A 22,903-nucleotide genomic window follows, 5' to 3' on the forward strand; every position below is an offset into this window, starting at 1 on the left:
AAATCTTAAAAAAGAAGCTTACATTTTTATTTTTCAGCAATGGGAGAAAATAAAGCGTTTGAATATTTGATGAAAGAATGAAAACGGTTAGAATTTCAGGACAACAAGGTAGTCTATTGTTGGAAATGCGACTAATTTTCTGAATTTTGGAAATGAAGCAAAAATGTTTTTTTTAAATTTCCAAAATTTTGGAAATTTTGCACAATTATTAAATTTTTATCATTAAAAGGACACATTTTTAAATTCTGGAAAGTGTCATTTATTCATTGTTGTTCAATGCTGTTTTCGAAAGTTATCTCAGGAAAATAGCAAAAAGTCCTTTATATTTAATTACTTAAAATTTCAAAAAATCTGTCCATCAGTTACTTTAAAAAAATAACATCTAGATTATGATCCAAATCAACTTTTGAAGATAATCTAACGATAAATGGACAGTCCATCGGTCTTCATTTACGCATACTTGTAAACGTGATATGTGTAAAGGAAAAACGAATGATTCAAATAAATGATATTTGGTACCATATCTTTTAATTGTAATTGTAGTTTTATATAAAATTTCGGTTCCAGTCAGCTGGGACATAAGCGTCTAAAATATATTTGATTTTCGGGTACTGCGTATTAACTGGATGCCAGTGATTCATTCGCCAATGTCATGTCAGGAAATTACGGTTTCATACAAAATCCACAATTTTTATGCGGGAAAAGGGAAAATACCTTCATTTGAAATTTTGCGAGACAGATTTAGGCAGACACTGCCACAAGTTTAAAATATTTTCAAATATATCCAACAGAGTTAAATATAAAAAGCAAAAAAAAAAAATCTTCCTTTAAATTGATTTTCCAAATCCTAAGAAAAATTCTGATGAATGTATCTGGTTTCGTTTCAAGGTTGATTAAAACTGCATTCCAAAATATGTGATAATGCCCTTAATAAAAAGTATTTGCATCTATGAATTAAAGCAACTAAGAAAAAAAAATTTTTTAATCTAATAATTAGATCACGATAACTCGTTAAATTTTAAAATGTTCTAAAATAGCAATTCAGTCATGCAGAAAGCAATTTGATCTTTCAATATTATTAAAGAAAATGTTTCATTCCGTTCATGTTCTTGATATATAAATACGCCTGAAAATATGGATAATATCAGTTTTCGTTTACTTCTTGGCAAATAAACATCACAATGATATCTCAGGTAAGAGTTTGAATATCAAATTATTAAAACTGATCTTTTTTCGCTAATTTTTAATTGCAATTTTTTTCTTATAAATATGATTTTTTTTAATTATTTTTTTAAATACATCTTTATTAGAATACCAAAGGACATATTCCTTATTTCAATCATTGTTTCTATTTTAATCTATAATCTGTAATTCATCATAATAAATATTATAGAATCCTTAAATCTTTTTTTTTTAATTTAGAGCGATTTAGTAGAGAATGTTATTAAAATTTATCTGCATATCAATATGGCAAAAAAAGCCCTAAAAATATTAAAATTGCATAATGTCATTGATAATTTACAAGTGTAGAAGGCTTCAAATTCTCGCATATTAGAAAATGAGAGAAAATTTTTTAAAAGATCATGTCTTTTTTTAAACATGAAAAAAGAATTGAAAAGAGTGAAATGGAAAACGTCAAATTAAATTGCATTATAGTCATTTTAGCGAATTTGTATTTTAATATCAATTTGTTATATTTAAGAAAAATAATTTAATTTTTACAGCGTATTTGAGCAAAAAAAATCTTTTTATTTTTAATTAAACTTGAGCTCTAAACAGAGAGCATTCTGAATACTATACAGTATCTGAAAAGTAATAAAATTTAGTAGGCGAAATCGGTGGGCGTCGGACATTTATTTTGTCATATTTCTTAAAACTCTTGAACAATGGGTGGGGAGACAAAGGCACTGTTTTATATCTAATTTTTAAGAGCTTTCAAATGAAATAAAAATTGACCAAATCGGAACAGTCATTTGGGTTTAGGGAATCTGATTCAGTTTTCTCCATAGAGAACTTACAGTGAAATTATAATTTTTGAAATGTTTTTTTCAAAGTGTATATAGTAACATAACTACCAGGGCAAAGAAGTAGGGTATAGATGATTTAAGCCCCAGTCTTAGTAGGCATCATAGTTATATTTATTAAATTAGTGCACTTATTATATATTTTTTAAGAAATGCACAATGAGGGGTGCCAAAAATAAAGTTATATCTAGGTTTGCTAAGCCATTGTTGACTAATGCGGGGAAATTCTATATTAAAGTTTTGCAAAACCATTGATGACCAATGAGGACCAATAAAAAGAAGGCAAAAATCACATGACATTTAAGTATTTACCATTCAGAAGGAAATCAGAAGTGTTTCGGATTACAGAACTGGTTTATTGGTTTAGCCAATTATTTTAACTTTATACGTGCTTTTCAAACATTCTGAGTAATTTTTTTCTCTTATAATAGGCTTTTATCTTGGCCGTCTTAGCAGTAGCTGCTTTTGCCAGCTTACATCACGAGGTAAGCGCTTCAACTATGAACTCTTCTGTCCTGTATTTTGTCCTTTTGTATTTCCCCAAAAAATGTTAAATTGTCGCAGCATAAAAAATCTTTTTATCAATATCTTTATTATTGTTCTCGTAATATTTAATAAATATTTTATGGCATATTTTCTATTTTAGGTAGGATTAGCCATTCAAAAAAAAATTGCCCGGTTATTAAGGAAAATTATTTATATAAATTTATCAGAAATGTATTCTACATCTATTAATAATTCTTTCCATGAAATGCCTTATTTGCGATTTTCATAATTCAGTAAATAAAACTAAAACGACTGACTACAGATCTCACAATAATATTTTAATTTATTATTGTGAGAACAATATTTTAATTAAAATCAATGTCCTTATAATTTTTATTCCTTCTAGCCTAACCACCATCCACAACCCTTCAAGTTCGGCTACAGTGTGAAGGACAAGCATGGTGAGCAACATCGTGAAGAAGTCGGCGACGGTAAGAACGTGAAGGGAAGCTACGGATTCACCGATGCCAGGGGAATCCATCGACAGGTCAACTATGTAGCTGACCATGCTGGATTCAGAGCTCAGGTCAAGACCAATGAACCCGGAACCGCCAACCAAAACCCCGCAGCCGTTGACATCATTTCTGATGCCCCCTACGGACATGGTGGATACGCCGGAGTTGGAGCAGCTGGATTGGGATACGGATACGGTGGTCTTGGAGCAGCTGGTTTAGGATACGGATACGCTGGAGTTGGAGGATATGGTCTTGGCAACGGACGCCTTGCAGGTGTAGGATATGCTCGTTACGGATTTTAAATGTATATTTGTTATGCTTCTCATCTAGTTGTCAAATAAATGTTTATTTGTCTCATTTCGGAGAAGTTTCTTCTTCTGTCAACTGAAAATCATCACAATTGTAATAAAGAAGCAAGCTCTAAAATGGAATATAAAAGGTTAAAGCAAAATTATTGAAATTTTTTTTAAAAATAAATTTGAATATAGTTTTGATAACACTAGGCAAAGGATAATAAGGTCACAAAATTTTATTTTGAGAATTTTATAACCGTTTCTAATTTTAACTTAAGTGTTGAAGTTTAGCATTTCATCTATGTTTGTTAATGTCTGATTTTCATTCATTCATTTCTTTTGGTTTATAATGAACTCAGAATTGTTTAAAGTCCTCTGAAGTTCTTTTTAAACCTAAAACGGTTTTATTTCATTTTTAAAAATGATAAGATCTCTAAAAATATATAATATGAAATCAATAAGAATATCCGATTTATTTTCATATATATAACATCCAGACAGTTTTAAATGAATTTGAAATATTTAAAAAAAATGTTTTATTTAATTTTATCTTGAATGCTCATAAAATTTAAACCTTTCTGAATATATAATCTAAAGATAACTTAGATTATATATTCAGAAGGAAAGAAATAAAATATTATATATTCAGAAATAAAAAACTGACATGTTTATAATAAATGCTTATTATAACTTCCAAAATAATAAGCATTTTTTTAATACTGAGTTCTAACTAAAACTAAAACAAGTTTATTTAAAACTATGTATATACATGGTGATATAATTTTAAGATGAATTTTAAGGAAAAAAAAACTAACTTAAATCTACATCTCATTGTATATGGGATCATCTTTAGGTATCTCTCTGGGTGATATTTAAAGCACAGAAATTCAGGAACTTCTCTTGTTAAATTTTTTAATAATTTTTAAAGTTTTTCTCGACTTATCTTTCTTATACTAGAAAGGAAAGACAAAAACTTCTAGAGAAAGATATATGCCGGAACGCAATACAGAGATTTTTAAAACGATTTTCAAAATAAAGTTCATAAACTTTATTTACAACCTTATTAAACATAATTACAATTTTTGTATAACAAAGCAAAAAAGATCTTCAACGGCGTCAACAAATTATTTGTACTTTATATTTCTTCAAAAGAGGAAGTCAAACATATCCGAATATAGCGAATCCGAGAAAACGAAATATCCAAATATAGTGAAAACAAAGCGTTTTCATCTATTTCATCTAGTTTGACTAAGTATCACATTCAACAAATCATATTTCATAAGTGTATCTCATAATTCCAGGTGTCCAAAATTCCATGGGCAAGCTTTATGGTGAACAGAAGACTCTTACCACAAATAAAGCGATACATTCTACAGAACATCATTACACAACAATCCTTAAATGTCCATCAAAATGTGAAATCTTTATTGGGAGCAGTTTTATTTGAAAGTTCTCAGATAAATTTTAGAGTACAAATGTTCAACCTTTATTCCTAATTTATTTTGTTTCTGATAAAGTGAATAAATGGATTTAACATGTGGCATCATAATCATGTGAAAATCATAACTTCTCGGGCAAACATTGCCGCTTAACACCTAGATAAGCGGCAAAATACTGCATTGTCCATCACACATACTTGCACGTTCATCTAAAAACATACAAAAATGCTGTTTACAATTTAAACAATGAGTAGAAAATGTGTGATATTGTTCAAATTTGCCAATTAAAATGCAAAAAGAAATACGATTGCTGACAAGAAAATTTTTCAAAATCCCAATTAACATCCTGAACTTTAAAGAATCGAATAAAACTATTTAAAAGGAAATTTTTAAATTTTGATCATACTAGTTTTCTAAGAATATAGGCTTTAAAGTGAATAAATTTTAAAAATCATAAGAAGTCGAGAGCAAATATATTATCAAAGACATCAGTATGATTAAAGTTAAACTTGAATATAACCGAAGAATACTCCTAATGCACATCGCATCAATTTTAAATAAATATTGAAAAAACAATAAAAGACAAAACATTCATTCTTTGGTGTAATTAATAGTTATCTTATCATACAAACACAATATAAATCAAAAACCAGCAGAAGTGGTCGACCCGAATCATTCTGTCATATTATTAAAAAAAAATAAGATTTTATTTCTACATCCCTTCCATTCTCCCACAAAATTATGGACCCTGGACAAAACCTTAACACAAACAGTTTTAGATTTTTACATTTAGTCCCAATATTTTCAGAGTTCTGCACATGAGCATTTTGTGCTATGTAGTATATTGGGAAAAAAACCTAAAGGCATAAAATGTCTTTCTTCCGTCTTTCCGGTTGAAAACAAATTGCAGACTTACAATTGTAATGCCAAGATCACATATCGTATTTCACTGATCTAAGTTCTTGTGTTATTGAATTATTATATTCACATGCTTTAGAAAGATCTTGTGTTATTGAAATATTATATTTACATACTTATTAATTCATCACACAAACAAATGATCAATTCATTTACAGATATAGTACAAAATTTGATAGAGATCGGCTTTATATGCTAAATCTGAGCGTTAAATTATATTCATCTAACCTTTTACATTTTGAAATTATTGTATTTCCTTGTACCGTGGCAACCAGACAAGCGTATTTCCTGTGTTTATTCAAAATTTAATAAAGGTCTCCAAGTTCGGTGGGGGAAAAACCACATATCAAATTTAATCTATCTAACTCAAAACGTTTTAGTGTTATTGTGTTCATAGACAGAAATAATTCCAAAAATGTGTATTTCGGGCCCAGAGAGATTTGAAACGTGTAGGTTTGTCAAAATTACAAGATCAAATTCTTTAATGTTTACAGTACTTTATCTTAGCATACTTCGTAAAAGTAAACTTTACTTCGCATAAAGAAAGCAATTATTTCAGACCATAAATGAATTATTCGTAATTTTATTAGTAACGATTAAGATTTTTTGAACATAATTGTGTTATTTTATGCTCTATCTTTGAGTTGATAGTTTATTTAGAATTTTACCAAAATTTAGAAGATGCACCAATAAACTTATTTCTGAATTGGGATATAGTATAAATAAACATAGAAATACTGAAATTGTAGCATATTAAAGCAATGAAAGATTAGGTTTTATGAAGCAATAATAAGGATGTAATTATCTTTAATTTGACACATAAATTAATTCTTTGACAAATCTTTATGGAAAAGAAATACGATCGGATCATCGTTCCTCTATCGTTCCGCTTTCCGATTGAAAACAAATTAGATGGAGACTTACAATTGTAATACCAAGATCACATATCATATTTCATTGTTCTAAGTTCTTGTGTTATTGAGTAATTATATTAACATGCTTTAGAAAGTGCAGACAAACAGATGATCAATTCATTTACAGATATAGTACAAAATTTGATAGAGATCGACTTTATATGCTAAATCTGAGCGTTAAATTATATTCATCTAACCTTTTACATGTTGTGTTTCCTTGTACCGTGGCATACAGACAAACGTATTCCCTGTGTTTGTTCAAAATTTAATAGAGGTCTCCAAATTTGGTGGTGGGTGGTGGGTGGGAAACCACATATTAAATTTAATCTATCTAAATCAAAACGTTTTAGCGTTATCGTGTTCATAGATAGAAATAATTCCAAAAATGTATATTTCGGGCCCAGAGAGATTTGAAAGGTGTAAGTTTGTCAAAATTACAAGATCAAATTCTTTAATGTTTACAATACTTTATCTTAGCATACTTTGTAAAAGTAAACTTTACTTCGCATAAAGAAAGAAAGCAATTATTTCATAAAGCATAAACGAATTATTCTTAATTTTATAAGTAACGATTAAGATTTGTTGAACATTACTGTGTTATTTAATGCTCGCTCAGCTAGTGAACAGTTTATTTAGAATTTTACCAAAATTTAGAAGATGCACCAATAAGCTTATTTCTGAATTGGGATATAGTATAAATAAACATAGAAATACTGAAATTGTAGCATATTAAAGCAATGAAAGATTAGGTTTTATGAAGCAATAATAAGGATGTAATTATCTTTAATTTGACACATAAATTAATTCTTTGACAAATATTTATGGAAAAGAAATACGATAGTATCATCGTTTATCTATTGACCAATTCAAAAAGAAGAAAATGATTTAATGTGCCTTTTTTACACATATTTTTTGTAACAGGAAGAACTTTGCAAATTCATGTATGATTTGCAACTCCTCATTGGGATCCTTGGGAACATTGGTTTTATTTAATTTCGATTAAATAGATGTTTTTAACTTCCAAATTTTCAGTATTAAAGCCATATTATTTTGATTATGTTACATATCTTATCATCATTGTTTATGTCAACTTTTCTAATGAAGACCAGTGCCATGACATCATAGCGCTGCTTAAAATTTAAATGTGCTGTTTCTCTTTCTCTTAAATTACACGGTATTGTAACCATTTTGTGTTTTTTTTGTATTCGTCTAATAAATTGCATAAATCTTTAAAAAAAAACTTTTTATTTTTATTTTTGAGCAATGGGAGAAAATCACGCGTTTGAATACTTGTTGAAAGAATGAAAACCCGCTAGAATTTCAGGACAACAATGTTGTTGAAAATTGACTACTTTTCTGAATTTTGGAAACTAAGCAAAAATGGTTTTTTTTAACTTTCAAAATTCTGGAACTTTTGCACAATTATTGAATTTTTATCATTAAAAGAACACATTTTTAAATTCTGAAAAGTATCATTTATTCATTGTTGTGCAATGCTGTTTTTGAAAATTATTGCAGGAAAAGAGCATACATTCGCTTATATTTTAATTACTTAAAATTTCAAAAAATCTATCAGCCAGTTACTTAAAAAAAAGATAAGATCTAAATTATGATCCACGTCAAATTTTGAAGATAATCTAATGAGAAATGGACTGTCTATCGGTCTTCATTTTCGCATACTTGTAAACGTGACACGTGTAAAGGAAAAACGATTGATTCAAATAAATGATATTTGGTACCATATCTTTTAACTATAATTGTAGTTTTATATCGAATTTCGGTTCCAGTCAGCTGGGACATAAGCGTATTTGATATTTGATTTATATTTGATTATTTGAAAATTTGATTATTTCATAATATATTTGATTTTCGGATACTGCGTATTTAACTGGATACCAGTTGATTCGCCAATGTCATGTCAGGAAATTACTGTTTCATACAAAATCCACAATTTTTATGCGGGAAAAGGAAAAATACCTTCATTAGAAATTTTGCGAGACAGATTTAGGCAGACACTGCCACAAGTTTAAAATATTTTCAAATATATCCAACAGAGTTAAATATAAAAAGCAAAAAAAAAAAAATCTTCCTTTAAATTGATTTTCCAAATCCTAAGAAAAATTCTGATGAATGTATTTGGTTTCGTTTCAAGGTTGATTAAAAATACATTACAAAATATGTGATAATGCCCTTAATAAAAAAATATCTTTGCATCAATGAGTTAATGCAACTAAAAAAAATATCGACAAAAAAAATTTTAAATCTAACAATTAGATCACGATTACTCGTTATATTTTAAAATGTTCTAAAATAGCAATTCAATCATGCAGAAAGCAATTTGACCTTTCAATATTACTAAAGAAAATGTTTCATTCCGTTCATGTTCTTGATATATAAATACGCCTGAAAGCCTGGATAATATCAGTTTGCTTTTGTTTCTTGGTAAATAAACGTCACAATGATATCTCAGGTAAGAGTTTGAATATCAAATTATAGGAAAAAGATCTTTCTTCTCTTATTTTTAATCGCAATTTTTTTTATATAAATATGATTTTTTTAGTATTGTTTTAAACACATCTTCATTTGAATACCAAAAGTCATATTTCTTATTTCAATTATTGTTTCTATTTTAATCTATAACTTGTAATTCATCATAATAAATATTATAGAATCTTTAATGTTTTTTTTTTTTTGTTTTTTTAATTTACAGCGGTCTAGTATAGAATGTTATTAAAAATTATCTGCATATGTCGATATGGCAAAAAAAAAAACGAAAATATTAAAAATGCATAATGTCATTAATGATTTACAAGTGTAGAAGGCTTTAAATTCTCGCATATTAGAAAATGAGAGAAAAATATATTACAAGATTGTGTCTTTTTAAACATGAAAAAAGTATTGAAAAGAGTGGAATACGTCAAATTAAATTGCATTATAGACATTTTCGTGAATTTGTATTTTAATATCAATTTGTTATATTTCAGTAAAATAACTTAATTTTTACAGCGTATCTGTGCAAAAAAAAATCTTCTTATTTTTTTTATTAAACTTGAGGTCTAAACAGAGAGCATTCTGAGAAGTATCTGAAAAGTAATAAAATTAGTATGCGAAATCAGTGGGTGTCGGATATTTACTTTGCTATACTTCTTAAAACTCTTGAATAAAGGGTGGGTGGTGGGTACAAAGGCAATGTTTTTATATTTAATTTTTAAGACCTTTCAAATGAAATAAAAATTGACTAATTCGGAGCAGCCATTGGGGTTTAGGGAATCTGATTTAGTTTTCTCCATACAGAACTTGCAGTGAAATAAAACTTTTAAAATGTTTTTCAAAGTACATATAGTAACATAACGACCATGGCAAAGGAGTAAGGTATAGATGATTTAGGCCCCAGTCTTAGTAGGCATCATAGTTATATTTATTAAATTAGTGCACTTATTATATTTTTTTAAAGAAATGCACCATGAGGGGGTCTCAAAAATAAAGTTATATCTAGGTTTGATAAGCCATTGCTGACGAATGCGGGGACATGCTATATTAAAATTTTGCAAAACCATTAATAACCAATGAGGAAGAAGGAAGGAAATTCACATTATGATCCCAGGGATCAATTTCTAGGTCAATAAAAAGAAGGCAAAATTCACACGACATTTAAGCATTTAGCATTCAGAAGGAAATCAGAAGTGTTTCGGATTAAAGAACTGGTTTATTGGTTTAGCCAATTGTTTTAACTTTATACGTGCTTTTCAAACATTCTCAATGATTTTTTTTCTTATAACAGGCTTTTATCTTGGCTGCCTTAGCAGTGGCTGCTTTTGCCAGCTTACATCATGAGGTAAGTGCTTAAACTATGAACTCTTCTGTCCTGTATTTTGTTCTTTTATATTTCCCCCAAAAATGTTACATTGTCATAGCATAAATAATCTTTTTATCAATATCTTCATAATTGTTCTCGCAATATTTAATAAAAATTTTATGGCATATTTTCTATTTCAGATTGGAATAGCCATTCAAAAAAATATAAAGTTACTAAGGAAAATCATTTATATATATTCATCAGAAATGTATTCTACATCTATTAATAATTCTTTTCATGAAATGCCTCATTTGCGATTTTCCTAATTCAGTAAATAAAACTAAAACGATTGACTAGAGATCTAACAATAATATATTAATTTATTATTGTGAGAACAATATTTTAATTTAAATAAATGTCTTTATAATTTTTATTCCTTCTAGCCTATCCACCATCCGCAACCCTTCAAGTTCGGCTACAGTGTAAAGGACAAGCATGGTGAGCAACATCGCGAAGAAGTCGGAGACGGCAAGAACGTGAAGGGAAGCTACGGATTCACCGATGCCAGGGGAATCCATAGACAGGTCAACTATGTTGCCGACCATGCGGGATTCAGAGCTCAGGTCAAAACCAATGAACCCGGAACTGCCAATCAAAACCCCGCAGCCGTTCACCTCATTTCTGATGCACCCTACGGACATGGAGGATACGCCGGAGTTGGAGGTGCAGGATATGGATATGGTGGTCTTGGAGCAGGTGGATTGGGATACGGATACGGTGGTCTTGGAGCAGCCGGCTTAGGATACGGATATGCTGGAGTTGGAGGATATGGTGGCCTCGGCTATGGAGGATATGGTCTTGGCAACGGACGCCTTGCAGGTTTAGGATATGCTCGTTACGGATTTTAAATGTATATTTGTCATGCTTCTTATCCAGTTGTCGAATAAATGTTTACTTGTCTCATTTCGAAGACGTTTTTTTTTTCTTCTATCAATTCAAAATCATCACAATTGTAATAACAAAGCAATTTGATTCTAAAATGAAATATAAAAAGTAGAAGCAAAATTATTGAAATTTTAAAAGAAAATAAATTTGAATATAGTTTTGATAACACTTTAAAAAGGTTAATAATACCACAAAATTTTATTTTCAGTATTTTATATCAGTTTCTAATTTTAATTTAAGTTTTGAAGTTTAGCATTTCATCTATGTTTGTTAATGTCTGATTTTTATTGAAATTTTGCAACTAATATTAATGTTTTTTCTTGGTAAAAATAGCATAAACAAGAACTATTTAAATCCTTTCTAGAAATAATTATTTCAATTTATTTCTAGATTAAATATATTTATTCGAATAATAATACTTTTTAAAATTTAGATTAAAATATCGTTGCATAAAAATGATATGCTTTTGAAATCAATATAATTTCAGATATCCTATAACATATTAATTATTAATCCTTTTTTCCCAATGATTCTTATAAATGGTAAAAGTTTGAGTAAAAGCTAAGATATGTTTAACTCTATCAATTACAATGGAAGGACTAATTTAAAAAATATTTATAGAATAATAACATATTCCACAAATTTCAACGGCTTTTAGCTCCATTTCATTCATTTTTTCACAAAAGTAACCATTATCAGTTTTATTTTATTTTTTAAATTCTGACTACACAGAATCTAAGACTGAAATAAATTATTAGATTCTTCTTTCCGGAAGTTTTCCAAAAGAGAATGGATTTACGAACTTGAAAACTTAGTACTTTGTATTCAGAATTAAATGCTGTGTTATATTAATTTCATCAAACAAATACCAAAGAAATAGTAAAATCTTTGTTTGTATCTTTCAAATATTTTAAATGAGAGAATTGCGTATTATTTATACATAAATTTTAGAACAAAAGTAAATGGCATCTACTTTTAAAGAAATGACTTCTATACAAATAAAAATAATTGATTACGAAAATGAAATTTCTAAATTTAAGAATAACAATATTTTCATATTTCTTCTTGCATGTAATACAGGATTCATTTAGAATTATTACTACTTCTGAATTCAAAAAAAAATCTTCTTAATAAAAGAGAACCTCATGAGCAATTTTATGATTGTTACTATTTGAAATAATCTTTTGTGGTAACATTGAAAATAGTATTGCAGAAATTTATTAAAAATGAAAATTTTCACTGATATAAATAATTGAAAAATTATTTGAAACAAAAATAAAACACATATCATTTTATATAACTCAAGGTAAGCAATCTACTATAAGATAGCAAGAAGGAATCATTATTTATAAAGTATACATTTAAAATGACAAAAATGACAAAAAGGTATTATTAAGTCAAAATAAAAAGGCGATAAAACATTTAATGAATTAAATGCAATCAAACTTCGTTGCATCTTGACTTTCATTAAACATAATCAAATTGGCATATTTTTAAATTGGCATTGGCATATTATTAAATTGTTGGTTATATTCAATTAAAATGAGCCATAATAATTTTGAACATTTGCAGAAAGTACTTTTTGCTCTGTTATTTTTTTTAATTAACTGATACTTTAATTTATCCATCTGCAACATTATTGAGCATTTAAAATATTAATTAAAATCATTAAAATAATAAATACTTATTTGAATTTATTTCATTCCGAAGACCAATTATTAATAATGATAAAAAACTTCTTTTAACTAATTTTTGAAAATAATTATAATAAAAAAAATTATGTTAAAATATTATGCCTTCATTAAAAAAATATTATTTTGAATTTAAAAATAAGATAATTTCTGTTTGATTAATTGTTCAAAAATGTTTAATGGCCAAACAGACTTATTTGCTGTGCAAGGATGTTGTTCAAAATTGATAAAAACCTGCAAATTTTTGGTGGGAAACTACAAACTAAAATTAATCCGCCTAATTCAAAATGCTTCAGTGTCATCGTGATCAGAAACAGACAGACATAACTCCAAAATCGTACATTTCAGATCCAGAGATATTTAAAACATGAAAGTTCGTCAAAGCATCAAGTTCAAATTTTTTAATACTTTTACTTTTGCATTGTAAAAGTAACTTTGCATAAAGTAAAAAAGCAATTACTTCAGACTATAAACGAATCATTCTTAACGTTACAAGCAACATATTACTAAGCTGGGAGAAAATATAAATAAATAGAAGAATACTGAAATTTTAGCATATAGAAAAGAAAATCCATATAAGATTTGGTTTTCTGAAGCAATAATAAAGTTATCATTTTCACTAATTTTACATATCTTGAAATTGTTTCGACAACTGCATTTTCTTAAAAACTAAGGGATAAAAAAAATGAATATCAATCTCTTTTCTCAACTACATTTAGCCTATGATTGAAAAATCTCATCAATTTTATCTTCTTCCTTGTCTATCATCCACAAAGCTCAAACTCTTTTAAAAATCACGGGTACAAGTGTAGGAGTGAAACTAAATTTTTTTTTATTTAATTATTGAAAATTTCTTTTTAACTAATAAATTTGGAATAGTCGCGGTTAGCGAAAAATTTTAAAATCAGATGTTAATTGTTACGTTCAGGTATTTATTCTATGAATTAGAATTTTCTATCTATTTACAAAAATACATGAGATGTTGTGAAATGAGAATTTCAACCCAACATCACCATCATACTCCATTCCTCTATGACTTAGAGAGGTCCAGTACGAAATCAACTGACATTTTCATCCTTCCTGTACCATATCCAAATAAACAAATAGAATTAAAATCTAATAGGATCAAAATTACTGTAATTATTATGTCCATATATATGCTTTTGGTCGAGTCACATGAAATTATGAAATAATTGTCCTAATATAGAAGAACACTTCATTGTCGAGCTCATAAAAATATTGCCATAAAACAATTTTTTCCAACTCAAGGCAAATTATTTATAGACAGAATTGGTGGTGTCGGTTCTGGCAATTTTTGCCCAAATGTGATAGACGCGAAATCATTTATGAATATAAAATGAAAAATTTCGTAAAATAGAAGCATTTCTTCATCACGTGACATAATTTAAAAGTGCCACGCAACTTTCATCTTAGAAGCTACTGAGCATCTTAAAAAAAAAAGCGCAGACCGTCACTTTAAAACACATAACAATTTTTGTTGGATTGTTCTATGATATGTATTGTCGTCGTGTTGCACAACATGAATACGCACCATGGTCACTCTTTGATGAAAAGAATAAGATTATAGCATCTATATGCTATTGATCAACCAAAAAGTAATAAAAATCGAAAATACCATTTTCGAACACCATTTATCTAACAGGAAGAACTTTGAAAATCCGTATAAAATTATTAAATACTAGCTGGGGTCGCTGTGAATATTAGATATATTTAATTTTAGTAATATATATATATATATATTCACGTCCATGATTTCCGCCAAACTGTCAGTATTAAAATCGTATTATTTAGATATCATATACATATCAACACTTTTAGACATATATACTACATATTTAGAAATCATATTACATATATCATGTTCATTGTGAATATATCATATATCATGTTCATCATCTAGTGAAGATCAGTTCTATGCCATCCCATCGCTACTAAAAAAATAAACGTGCGGTTCATCTTTCTTTTAAATTTCGCGGGATTGTGATTTCATTATTTTTATTCACCTATAAAATTACATAAATCCTCAATAGAATCTTTCATCTCTAGCTTTCGACAAAGTAAGAGAATCACGTGGTAAAATATTTTATGAAGGAATGAAAACGGCTTGAATTTCAGGGCAACAATATAATCTATTGTTGGAAATGTGGCCAGTTTCCTAAATTTCTGAAACTAAGCCAAAAAAAATATTTTTTAAAAATTTCTAAAATTTAGGAAAATTTGTGTCATTACAAGGACATTTTTTTTAATTTGTAAAAAGGTCACATATTAATTGCTGTGCGATAATTTTTTCTAAAATTATTGCAGAAAAAAAAAGAAGCGAAAATGTCTTAATTAACTAAAAATATGACAAAATCTCTACAATAATTATTTAAAACACGATAAATTTGATCTACATTACACATACACGACAGATTTTGAAAGCAATCTTTCAAGAAATAGCCTCTATGTCTGTCTATATTTTCGCATACATGCAAATGTGATGCATGCAACGCAAAAACGAAAGATTCAAATCAATGATACTTGGTAAGAGTTGTTTTGATTACAATTAAAATTTTATATCAAATTGAAAAAAAGGTTCTAAATACATAGTCAAGTTTCGGGTACTTGTGTATTAACCAGATGCTAGCGATTCGCCAATGCCATTCAAGGAATTTATGGTCCACAGTTTTTATGCGGTACGAAGAATATCACCTTTATTTAAAATATAACAACTTTATATAAAATATATGAGCGTTTTCCAAAAAATCCGAGAAAGGTTTAAGCAGACACTGCCACCAGTTTATAATATTTTGTAATACATCTAAAACAACACAACAAAAAAAATCTTCCCTTAATTCAGTTTTCCAAATTTAAAAAAAATTAATAAAAGCTATTTATTTTGTTCAGGTTAATTAAAATTGCATTACATAATATACGATATTGACCTTAATAAAGATATTTTTGAATCAATGCCTTACGTAACTGATAAAAAGAACTCGACAAAAAAAATTTTTAATCTTACAATTAGATCATGATAACTCGTTATATTTTAAAATGTTCTAAAATAGCAATTCAATCATGCAGAAAACAATTTGACCTTTTAATATTATTAAAATAAAGCTTCATTCCTTTCATGCTCTTGATATATAAATACGCCTGAGATCATACATAATATCACTTTGCTTTTACTTTCCTTGCAAATAAACATCAAAATGATATCTCAGGTAAGAGTTTGAATATCAAATTATTAAAACTGATTTTTCTTCGCTAATTTTTAATTGCAATTTTTTTTCTTATAGATATGGTTTTTATAAATATTTTTTAAGGTGTATATACACACTTGAAACTTCGAAAATCGTTCAAAATATCGAATATTTTTTTTATTGCTTAATAATGTTCTCTGATCCTTTAGCTTTCAAACGATACCAAGACGTTGCCAATATTCCAAATATTTCTGGAGTTATAATTATTTTTCTTGAGGTGCTTTCATTGAAAACTCTAGTTACGGTGTTTTCAAAACTCATTTTATGAAGAATGATATTTTTCCACTATTTTGCTTCATTCAAACAATCATAACTCAACAAGAAATGAACCAAATACAGTTATTTATATATCAAAATAATCTGTATGAAATAGCGGATGCTTTGTGCTTCAATCAAAGCTATATTTATGGAAACAAATTTTTAATAGTTGTTTAAAAGTTAAAATTACAGAAAAAATCTCGCTTTTCATCGTCGATGAAAAATATGTAAAAAAAAAAAAAAAAAAACTATATATTTTTATAACTTAATTGAGGCAGACAATATGAATACTAATATTAGGCATAATTTCCAACTAGAATTGTGTGTCTGTACAAATTAGAATTTAAGATATCATGTTTCAAAAAATAGGCTAATTAGCTCATTAAATATTATTTAATTAATTAATAATTAGTGTAATATGTTTTTTTCTCACTAAAATGAGTTTAAACATATATAAATAACCTACTATGAAAAAAATGGATTTTTAAAGTTAAAATTTGAAAAAAAATATTCAAGTGTGTACGTACACCTTAAACACATCTTTATTAGAATACCAAAGGTCATATTTCTTATTTCCATTATTGTTTCTATTTTAATCTATAACCTGTAATTCATCATAATAAATATTATAGAATCCTTAATGCTATTTTTAATTTACAGCGGTCTAGTATAGAATGTTATTAAAATTTATCTGCATATGTCAATATGGCAAAAAAAAAAAAACTGGAAATATTAAAATTGCATAATGTCATTAATAGTTTACAAGCGTAGAAGGCTTCAAATTCTCGCATAATAGAAAATGAGAGAAAAATTTATTGCAAGATTGTGTCTTTTTTAAACATGAAAAAAGAATTAAAAAGAGTGAAAGGGAAAACGTCAAATTAAATTGCATTATAGACATTTTCGTGAATTTTAATATCAATTTGTTATATTTAAGTAAAATAATTTAATTTTTACAGCGTATCTGAGTAAAACTAAATCCTCTTATTTTTAATTAAACTTGAGCTCTAAATAAAGAGCATTCTGAATACTATACAGTATCTAAAAAGTAATAAAATTAGTAGGCGAAATCGGTGGGTGTCGGATATTTATTTTGTTATACTTCTTAGAACTCTTGAACAATGGGTGGGGGGGACGAAGGCAATGTTTTTATATCTAATTTTTAAGAGCTTTCAAATGAAATAAAACATGACTAATTCGGAGCAGTCATTGGGGTTTAGGGAATCTGATTCAGTTTTCTCCATACAGAACTTGCAGTGAAATAAAATTTTTGAAATGTTTTTCAAAGTACATATAGTAACATAACGACCATGGCAAAGGAGTAAGGTATAGATGATTTAGGCCCCGGTCTTAGTAGGCATCATAGTTATATTTATTAAATTAGTGCACTTAATATATTTTTTTAAAGAGATGCACCATGAGGGGTCTCAAAAATAAAGTTATATCTGCGTTTGCTAAACCATTGCTGACGAATGTGGGGAATGCTATATTAAAGTTTTGCAAAACCATTGATGACCAATGAGGAGGAAAGAAGGAAATTCACATTATAACCCCAGGGATCACTTTCTAGGTCAATAAAAAGAAGGCAAAAATCACACGACATTTAAGCATTTAGCATTCAGAAGGTCATGAGCATTCAGAAGGAAATCAGAAGTGTTTCGGATTAAGGAACTGGTTTATTGGTTTAGCCAATTGTTTTAACTTTATACGTGCTTTTCAAACATTCTGAGTGATTTTTTTTTCTTATAACAGGCTTTTATCTTGGCTGCCTTAGCAGTGGCTGCTTTTGCCAGCTTACATCATGAGGTAAGTGCTTAAACTATGAACTCTTCTCTCTTGTATTTTGCTCTTTTATATTTCTCCAAAAATTGTTAAATTGTCATGGCATAAATAATCTTTTTATCAACATCTTCATAATTTTTCTCGCAATATTTAATAAAAATTTTATGGCATATTTTCTATTTCAGGTAGGAATAGCCATTCAAAAAAAATGCACTTTTACTAAGGAAAATTATTTTTATATATTCATCAGAAATGTATTCTCACCTATTAATAATTCTTTTCATGAAATGCCCATTTGCGATTTTAGTAATTCAGTAAATAAAACTAAAACGACTGACTACAGATATCGCAATAAAATTTTAATTTATTATTGTGAGAACAATATTTTAATTTAAATAAATGTCCTTATAATTTTTATTCCTTCTAGCCTATCCACCATCCGCAACCCTTCAAGTTCGGCTACAGTGTAAAGGACAAGCATGGTGAGCAACATCGTGAGGAAGTCGGCGACGGCAAGAACGTGAAGGGAAGTTACGGATTCACCGATGCCAGAGGTATTCATAGACAGGTCAATTATGTAGCTGACCATGCTGGATTTAGAGCTCAGGTCAAGACCAACGAACCTGGAACTGCCAATCAAAACCCCGCAGCCGTTCACATCATCTCTGATGCTCCTTACGGACACGGAGGATATGCCGGAGTTGGAGGTGCAGGATATGGATACGCCGGAGTTGGAGCAGCTGGATTGGGCTACGGATACGGTGGTCTTGGAGCAGCTGGTTTAGGATACGGATATGCTGGAGTTGGAGGATATGGTGGTCTTGGCTATGGAGGATATGGTCTTGGCAACGGACGCCTTGCAGGTTTAGGATATGCTCGTTACGGATTTTAAATGTATATTTGTTATGCTCCTTATCTAGTTGTCGAATAAATGTTTATTAGTCTCATTTCGAAGACGTTTCTTTTTCTATCAATTCAAAATCATCACAATTGTAATAACAAAGCAATTTCACTCTAAAATGGAATTTAAAAAGATGAAGCAAAATTATTTAAAGTTTAAAAGAAAATAAATTTGAATATAGTTTGGATAACACTAGAAAAATGATAATAAGACCACAAAATTTTATTTTCAGCATTTTATACCAGTTTCTAATTTTAATTTAAGTGTTGAAGTTTAGCATTTCATCTATGTTCGTTAATGTCTGATTTTTATTGAAATTTTGCAGCAAATATAAATGTTTTTCCTTGTAAAAATAGCATAAACAAGAACTATTTAAATCCCTTCTAGAAATTTAATTAATTTCTAGATTAAATATATTTATTCGATTAATAATACTTTTTAAAATTTAGATTATAAAATCGTTGCATAAAAATGATATGCTTTTGAAATCAATGTAATTTCATAGAAATGAGTGATCCTTATTTCCCAATGATTCTTATAAATGGTAAAAGTTTGAGCTAAAGCTAAAATATGTTTAACTCTATCGATTACAAAGGAAGGACTAATTTTTAAAAATATTTATAGAACAATAACATATTCTACAAATTTCAATGGCTTTTAGCTCCATTTCATTCATTTTTTCACAAAAGTAACCAAATCAGTTTTATTTTCTTTTTTAAATTCTGAGTACACAGAATCTAAGACTGAAATAAATTATTGGATTCTTCTTTCCGGAAGTTTTCCAAAAGAGAATGGATTTACGAATTTGAAAACTTAGCACTCGGTATTCAGAATTAAATGCTGTGTTATATTAATTTCATCAAACAAATACCAAAGAAATAGTAAAATCTTTGTTTGTATCTTTCAAATATTTTAAAGGAGAGAATTGCGTAATATTTATACATAAAATTTAGAACAAAAGTAAATGATATCTACTTTTAAAGAAATGATTTCTACACAAATAAAATAATTAATTGCAAAAATGAAATTTCTAAATTTAAGAGTAACAATCTTTTCATATTTCTTCTTGCATGTAATACAAGATACATTTAAAATTATTACTACTTCTGAATTCAGAAAAAAAAATCCTCTTAATAAGAGAGAACCTCATGAGCAATTTTATGTTTGCTACTATTTGAAATAATCTTTTTTGGTAACATTGAAAATAGTATTGCAGAAATTTATTAAAAATGAAAATTTTTACTGTAGTAAATAATGGATTAATTATTTGAAACAAGAATTAAACATATAGCATTTCATATAACTCAAGGTAAGCTACTACGAAATAGTAAAAACCCATCGTTATTTTTAAAGTATGCATTTAAAATGAAAAAAAATGTATTATTAAGTCAAAATAAATAGGCGATAAAACATTTAATGAATTAAATGCAATCTAACTTCGTCGTATCTTGACTTTCATTAAACATAATCAAATTTGCATATTCTTTATAAGGAAATTTATTAAATTGTTGGTTATATTCAATTAAAATGAGCCATAATAATTTTGAACATTTGCAGAAAGTGTTTTTTGCTATGTTAATTATTTTAAATAATTAACTGACACTTTAATTTGGCATCTATAACATTATTGAGCATTTATAATATTAATTAAAATTATTAAAATGATAAATATTTATATGAATTTATTTCATTTGGAAGACCTATTACTCATAATGATTTAAAACTTTTTTTAACTAATTTTTGAAAATAATTATAATAAAAAAAATTGTGTTAAAATGTTATGTCTTCATGAAAAAAAAATATTATTTTGAATTTAAAAATAAAATAATTTCTGTTTGATTAATTGTTCAAAAACTTTTAATGGCCAAACAGATTTATTTGAAAGGATTTTGTTCAAAATCAATAAAAACCTACAAATTTTTTGATGGGAAACTACGTACTAAAATTAATCCGCCTAATTCAAAATTCTTCGGTGTCATCGTGATCACAGACAGACAGACGTAATTCCAAAATTGTGCATTTCGGATCCAGAGATATCTAAAACATGGAAGTTCGTCAAAACATCAAGTTCAAATTTTTTAATGCTTACAGTATTTACTTTTGCATTGTAAAAGTAACTTTGCATAAAGTAAAAAAGCAATTATTTGTATAACGTAAAAAAGCAATTACTTCCAACCATAATTATTCTTAACGTTACAAGCAATGTAATACTAAACTGGGAGAAAATATAAATAAATAGAAGAATACTAAATTTTAGCATATAAAAAAGAAAATCCATGGAAGATTTGGTCTTCTGAAGCAATAATAAAGTTCTCATTTTTACTCATTTTACATATCTTGAAATTGTTTCAACAACTGCATTTTCTTAAAAACTAAGGGATAAAAAAAATGAATATCAATTTCTTTTCTCAACTACATATAGTCTATGCTTCAAAATTCTCATCAATTGTATCTTCTTCCATGTCTATCATCCACAAAGTTCAAACTCTTTTAAAAATCATGGGTACAGTTGTAGGTACAGTTGTTACAAAATTACTGTAATTATTATGTCCATGTATATGCTTTTGGCCGAGTCACATAAAATTAGGAAATAATTGTCTTGATATACGAGAAACTGTCGTCTGTCGAGCTCATAAAAATATTGCTTTAAAACAACTTTTTTCCAACTCAAGGCAAATTATTTATAGACAGAATTGGTGGTGTCGGTTCTGGCAATTTTTGCCCAAATGTGATAGACGCGAAATCATTTATGAATATAAAATGAAAAATTTCGTAAAATGGGAGCATTTCGTCATCACGTGACATAATTTAAAAGTTCCACGCAACTTTCATCTTAGAAGCTACTGAGCATCTTAAAGAAAAAAGCGCAGACTGTCACTTTGAAACACAAAGCAGTTTTCGTTGGATTGTTCTAAGATATGTATTGTGTTGCACAGCATGAATACGCACCATGATCGCTCTTTGATGAAAAGAATAAGATATCTATATGCCATTGATCAATTCAAAAAGTAACAAAAAAGCGAATGTGTCATTTTTGAACACCATTTATCTAATAAATAAGAAGAACTTTGAGAATCCATATATAATTATTAAATATTAGCTGGGCTCACAGTGATTATTAGATATATTTAATTTTATTTATATATATATATTTTCAAGTCCATGATTGCGCCAAACTGTCAGTATTAAAATCGTTATTTAGATTATCTTACATATATCATGTTCATTGTGAATATATCATATATCATGTTCATCATCTGGTGAAGACCAGTTCTATGCCATCACATCGCTACTAAAAACATAAACGTGCGGTTCATCTTTCTTTTAAATTCCGCGGGATTGTGATTTCATTATTTTTATTCACCTATAAAATTACATAAATCCTCAATAGAATATTTCATCTCTAGGTTTCAGCAAAGTAAGAAAGTCACGTGGTAAAATATTTGATGAAGGAATGAAAATGGCTTGAATTTCAGGACAAGAATATAATCTATTGTTGAAAATGTGGCCAATTTCCTAAATTTCTGAAACTAAGCCAAAAAAATATTCTTAAAAAAATTTCTAAAATTCAGTAAAATTTGTGTCATTACAAGGAAAATTTTTTTAATTTGTAAAAACGCCAAATATTTATTGTTGTGCAATAATATTTTCTAAAATTATAGCAGGAAAAAAAGCGAA

At 27.9% G+C, this 22,903-nt stretch overlaps 3 protein-coding genes across 3 annotated transcripts; all 3 read left to right on the top strand.

The window, feature by feature from the left end:
* The first annotated feature begins 1,181 nt into the window (after positions 1–1,181).
* On the top strand, positions 1,182–3,327 carry LOC129966305 (cuticle protein 16.8-like). Its single transcript, XM_056080724.1, has 3 exons — positions 1,182–1,193; positions 2,456–2,509; positions 2,917–3,327. Exons 1-3 carry the CDS (start codon positions 1,182–1,184, stop codon positions 3,325–3,327), a joined length of 477 nt encoding a protein of 158 aa, XP_055936699.1.
* A 5,720-nt stretch (positions 3,328–9,047) lies between these two features.
* Positions 9,048–11,293, top strand: LOC129966306 (cuticle protein 14-like). Its single transcript, XM_056080726.1, has 3 exons — positions 9,048–9,059; positions 10,371–10,424; positions 10,829–11,293. The coding sequence occupies exons 1-3, from the start codon at positions 9,048–9,050 to the stop codon at positions 11,291–11,293; spliced, it is 531 nt and encodes a 176-aa protein (XP_055936701.1).
* Positions 11,294–16,233: 4,940 nt separating this feature from the next.
* Positions 16,234–19,216, top strand: LOC129966307 (adult-specific rigid cuticular protein 15.5-like). The gene is made up of 3 exons (XM_056080727.1): positions 16,234–16,245; positions 18,295–18,348; positions 18,752–19,216. Exons 1-3 carry the CDS (start codon positions 16,234–16,236, stop codon positions 19,214–19,216), a joined length of 531 nt encoding a protein of 176 aa, XP_055936702.1.
* The last annotated feature ends 3,687 nt before the right edge of the window (positions 19,217–22,903 follow it).

Source organism: Argiope bruennichi, chromosome 4 (genome assembly GCF_947563725.1).
Source record: "Argiope bruennichi chromosome 4, qqArgBrue1.1, whole genome shotgun sequence".
NCBI lineage: Eukaryota > Metazoa > Arthropoda > Arachnida > Araneae > Araneidae > Argiope > Argiope bruennichi.

What these genes read in the sequence shown, in the direction of transcription:
- LOC129966305 (XM_056080724.1), top strand. An exon ending in TTGCCAGCTTACATCACGAG is followed by an intron (nt 2,510 to 2,916) that starts GTAAGCGCTTCA and finishes TATTCCTTCTAG; the next exon opens with CCTAACCACCATCCACAACC.
- LOC129966306 (XM_056080726.1), top strand. An exon ending in TTGCCAGCTTACATCATGAG is followed by an intron (nt 10,425 to 10,828) that starts GTAAGTGCTTAA and finishes TATTCCTTCTAG; the next exon opens with CCTATCCACCATCCGCAACC.
- LOC129966307 (XM_056080727.1), top strand. An exon ending in TTGCCAGCTTACATCATGAG is followed by an intron (nt 18,349 to 18,751) that starts GTAAGTGCTTAA and finishes TATTCCTTCTAG; the next exon opens with CCTATCCACCATCCGCAACC.